Source organism: Zonotrichia albicollis, chromosome 36, assembly GCF_047830755.1.
Source record: "Zonotrichia albicollis isolate bZonAlb1 chromosome 36, bZonAlb1.hap1, whole genome shotgun sequence".
Lineage (NCBI taxonomy): Eukaryota > Metazoa > Chordata > Aves > Passeriformes > Passerellidae > Zonotrichia > Zonotrichia albicollis.
Genome location: NC_133854.1, coordinates 1,239,583 through 1,243,845, shown reverse-complemented (window position 1 = coordinate 1,243,845; position 4,263 = coordinate 1,239,583). Strand labels below are relative to the sequence as shown.

At 59.7% G+C, this 4,263-nt stretch overlaps 1 protein-coding gene across 1 annotated transcript; it reads left to right on the top strand.

Annotated features, from left to right (window-relative positions):
* Positions 1 to 330: 330 nt before the first annotated feature.
* LOC141726538 (uncharacterized) lies at positions 331 to 3,922 on the top strand. The gene is made up of 7 exons (XM_074531463.1): positions 331 to 393; positions 1,018 to 1,155; positions 1,356 to 1,532; positions 1,659 to 1,814; positions 1,968 to 2,069; positions 2,291 to 2,363; positions 2,534 to 3,922. The coding sequence occupies exons 1-7, from the start codon at positions 331 to 333 to the stop codon at positions 2,671 to 2,673; spliced, it is 849 nt and encodes a 282-aa protein (XP_074387564.1). The 3' UTR covers positions 2,674 to 3,922.
* The last annotated feature ends 341 nt before the right edge of the window (positions 3,923 to 4,263 follow it).

The following is a 4,263-nucleotide window of genomic DNA, read 5'->3' as shown; positions in this document are numbered from 1 at the left end:
GCACTGAGCTCTGCCTTGGGCTGCTTTGTCTCTTGCAGGCAACTCTGGTGCTTTGGAGGATTGCCCCCATGTGTGAGTGGCACTGTGCCATTCTGCTTCATTCTCCCCAACTCTTTGTGGCTCTGCTATTGCAAATTTTCACCACCACAGAGCAGATGCCAGGGGATGTTGAAACTGGGAGATTCTGGAGAGCGTGCCTGGAAGAACACGGCCTTCCCTGCCATCTCCACAGGTGCCAGTCTCCCTGTCCTTCCCACGCCCTCATGGCCAGGGCCAGCACTCCCAGAGTGACCTGGCCTTTGCTCAGTGCGCAGGTTTGCAGTGCAGACCATGAAGGCTCTGCTCTCCCGCCTGGGCTTTGACAAGAAGCTGGTGGCTCTGGAGAACAAGCGGGTCTGGGAGAAGCTGCTCTGTGCCGACACCCAGCACTATGCAGCGGGTCTGCTGGCCAGGTGAGATCCCCTACTCCCCGCTGCCACCGTCAGCATTTGTGCCCCCTGCCCAGAGTGCCCCACACAGTCCCTGGGGCTGTAAGCGAGAGGGCCTTGTCAGCGATGGAGGGCCGAGCAGACTGGAAAAGGCTGGGAGAGGAGGATGCCCAGCAGCAGCTGCCTCCCAAGGGCCCCATGTCCCCTTGCAGAGTGCTGGGGAAAGATCAGGCCTCTGTGAGACCACGCCTGGGAGAGGTCTGCTTCTCGGCTCAAAGCCTTGGTGCCTTTTCCCCTGCCAGGGAGATGCGCTGTGGCTTGAGCCCTTTGTGTCCCCACATGGCCTCACACCTGCTCAGCCTGCTCGTCGGGAAGCAGCCCTGCTGGGATCTGCCTGCCCTGGCATTCTTTGTGGAGGTGAGCCTGATGGCCAGCGCTGCCTGGCTGAGCTGCCTCCCAGCTCTCAGGCCTCTCGTAGCTGCAGCCGCCTGGGAGGCTGCCCGCACCCACTGCTGCTGCTTTGGCCCAGCCCTGTGAGGCTCCGGGCTCCTGCCGGCCTGCTCCACCGTCACTGCCCTGTGCCTTTCAGCTCCTGGAGTGTCTGGACCTGAGCAAACATGGTCCCAGTGCCCTGCTGGTGGTATCCAGGCACCTGCTGAGCCAGTGCAGGGACAGGCTGCACCTGGTGCTCAGAGGCCTTGTGATGCTCAGCAAGGAGCCCTCGCTGGTGAGAAGGGGGCAGTGGCTGAAGCCACGCTGGCAGTGTGGGGCTGGGCAACACAGACCTCTGGGCTTGGCTGGCCTTTGGCAGCAGAGGCAGCTGCTCCCAACTCTCCTGCCTCCTGCTTCAGCTGCCCCAGTGCCCCAAGCAGCTGTTGGTGCTGCGGCCATTCACGGCTTCACAGCACAGCCTGGTCTTGCACGCAGACCGGAGGAATATGCTGCCTCTATCCACACCTGGTGGAGCAGCTGGCTGATCCAGATGCAGAGGTGGTCTGGATGAGCCTCTGTGTGCTCACACATGCGCTCCAGGACAAAGACCTCCTGCTACCCAGTGTCACCACCCTGAAGCTGGCTGAGTCCCTCCTGCCACATTTTGAGAACGTAAGGCTCTGTGCCCCCAGCCAAGGGCACTGGATGCTACCTGGAAACTGTGCTCTGTGCAGTTCTGGGCCTTTGCCTCAACGGGCCTGGAGTAGCTGGTGCTGAGGTCTTTTCCTTTCCTTCCAGGACAACAGCCACGTGCAGCTGCTCTCCATTCAGCTCTTTTGCAAGGTGATGGAGCTGGTAGTGGAAGAGGGGGAAGAGCTTCTCACGACATTTGTGAACCAGAGCCTGCTCCCTCTATTCTTGCGCTGGCACGATGAGAACCTGCACGTGGCTAAGGTGAGGTTTTGTGTGACGGTGCCACAACCCTGGCAGGGGGCTTGGCCGCCTTCTGCCCTGGCACAGCTCCAGCCTCCCCATGGCCGTGGCACAGCGACACAGGTCCTGTGCCCTGGGCTCTGGTGCCAGCTGCAGCTCTCTGCCGCTCTCCAGGCCTCTTTCCAAGCCCTGCTTTGTGCGGCACGCTTCCTGAGGAGGAGGGACCTTGAGGAGCTGCTGACGAAGGCGCGCCGCATTAAGTTTGCTGAGAGCCTGGTAAGGACAGCCCGGGAGCTCGAGCCCTGCCCCCGGTGCTCGGTGGAGGGGGCCGGCAGCTGTGGCCCTGCCCAGCACCGCAGCAGGGCCCGCCAGCCTGCGCCCACCCTGCTGCTCCCTGCCCTGGGCCGTGCCGGCCGGCTCGCCCTGTGCTGGGGGAGGGAGAGCCTGGCCGAGGGGCTGAGCCTGTGCCGAGCATTCCCTGCTGGCGCTCCCCACAGCTGCTGCAGGACGAGAGCCGAGCGGCCGAGAGCCCACAGAGGACCCTGCGAGAGGCAGCCCTCAGGTTCATGGGTGAGCCAGCAGCCCCGCGCCCCTCCCTGCCCCCGGCCCAGCTGCTGCCCTGGCTACAGTGAGAGCCGCACCCGGGCCACTGCAGCCGGCTGGGATGGCCCTGGCAGGAGGCTTTCCTTGGATTTCCTCAATCTGGCCTCTGACCTTGGCTCTGTTCCTCTCTCTTCCAGCTCTTCAAACCCTGAAGGAAGATGAGAGTCCATCGTGCCTGAGCAAACTGCTTCAGCTGATCTTTGAAGGAAGATCTGCAGGACTTTGTCTGATGGATCAGATGTACCAGCGTCCATCAGCGATTTCAAGTGCCCATTGAAGATGGGAGCACCTGCAGAACAGGATGGACCAGCTGGAGCTCCAGGCACGGCTCTGGCTGCTCAGAGCTGAGCCTGTGGGAAGCTCCAGCAGCTCCTGCCATCTCTCTCCCTGTTGGCAGCCCCCTCCCTGCAGCCCTCAGGCCCTGCCCATCCCCTTTTCTGCCTCCCAGCTCACCCCTTACCTTCACTTTCCCTTAATAAACAGTTTGGGTTTTTCACTTGACCCGTGTCTCCGTGGAGCTGAAGCGACGCAAATCCTGAGCCTGGGGACACGCAGGGCCCTGCTGCCCTTCTCCTGCCTGCTGTGTTCCGGGCATGGGCAGAGAGGAACAAGGGCAGTCAGGCTGCAAAGGTGCCTGTCCCGCTGCTCCAGCTGCACAGCACCGTGGAGTTAAAGGGCGTGCTGAGCACACTGAAGGGGACAAGGACCCTGGGTTTTAGAAGAGCCAGCTTGAGTATGCTGTGAACCCAGCTGTGCGGGATTCCATGGCAAGCATCCACCAAGGGCAAAGGAGCTTGCAATGCTGGAAGGTTTCACAGAGAGCTTCCTCAAAGCACAGCAGTGCTCCATCCCTACACAGGGACAGGAAGAGGGCAGAAGCAGAGAGCGTCGTGGCCTAACAGTGAGCTCTGGGTGTGCCTAAAAGCAGCAGCAGCAGCAGCAGCAGCAGCAGCAGCAGCAGCAGCAGCAGCAGGGAGTGGCTGAGACTCGGAGGCGCGACGGTCCCAGTGGCCGCAGCGCTGTCAGGCAGTGCCTGCACCTTCGGTGTGGTTCTGGCAACTCTGGTCTCCCCACAGTGAGCAATGGCAGCCCCTGCCTCAGGCCCAGTCAGAAACCCAACCAAGTGAGACCAGAGGGAGGAGACCCTTCCCACCTCTCTTGGGCAGGGCTGCAAAACAGCCGCTGCGTCTTCCTGCCCTTCTGTTTGGGCTGTGCTGAGCCCAGAGCCGGCCAGCTTGTGTCCTGCTGTCCCAGGAGGGTTTTGGGCGGGCAGGAGAAGGGCTGTGTGCACAGCGGAGCGTCCTGGAAGGGGCTCACCAGAGCCTCCTGCGGGAACAGGCTGCAGGGCGCGGAGGTTCTGGGACATCACACCATAACCAATATGATCTAGTGAAGCCAAATTTATTATCCTTTAAAAGACTCTGTTTAAAATACGTCTCTGCTATCCACACGTCTCTAGCTAATACATGATTGGTTAATCCTGGCTGTTCACACGTCTAAAATAGAATGCTGATTGGATCACCTGATTTTTCACACGTCTGGCTGTGGTTGTCTGGCCCACCCATGTCTCACTTTGCCAAGCTTGCTGACAAACTTGCTGAGTCCTGATGACTCTTCTTCTTGTATCTTTTTCAAGGATATACCGACCCCAATTCTGAATATGTCCATAATTCATTCTTTGTGAAGGTGTTCATTGTCCATTATTACAAGCAAGCTGGATTGTGCATCGTCTGAATATGGCCATTGTCTTGCAAAAACTCCTCCATTCTGTCTCTGAGCCAGCATTCGAGCCAGTTAAACAAAATCCTCCCTCTCACACTGTAAAGAATGTGGAATTAGAGTTGGAATGTGACTATGAAATAGAAGC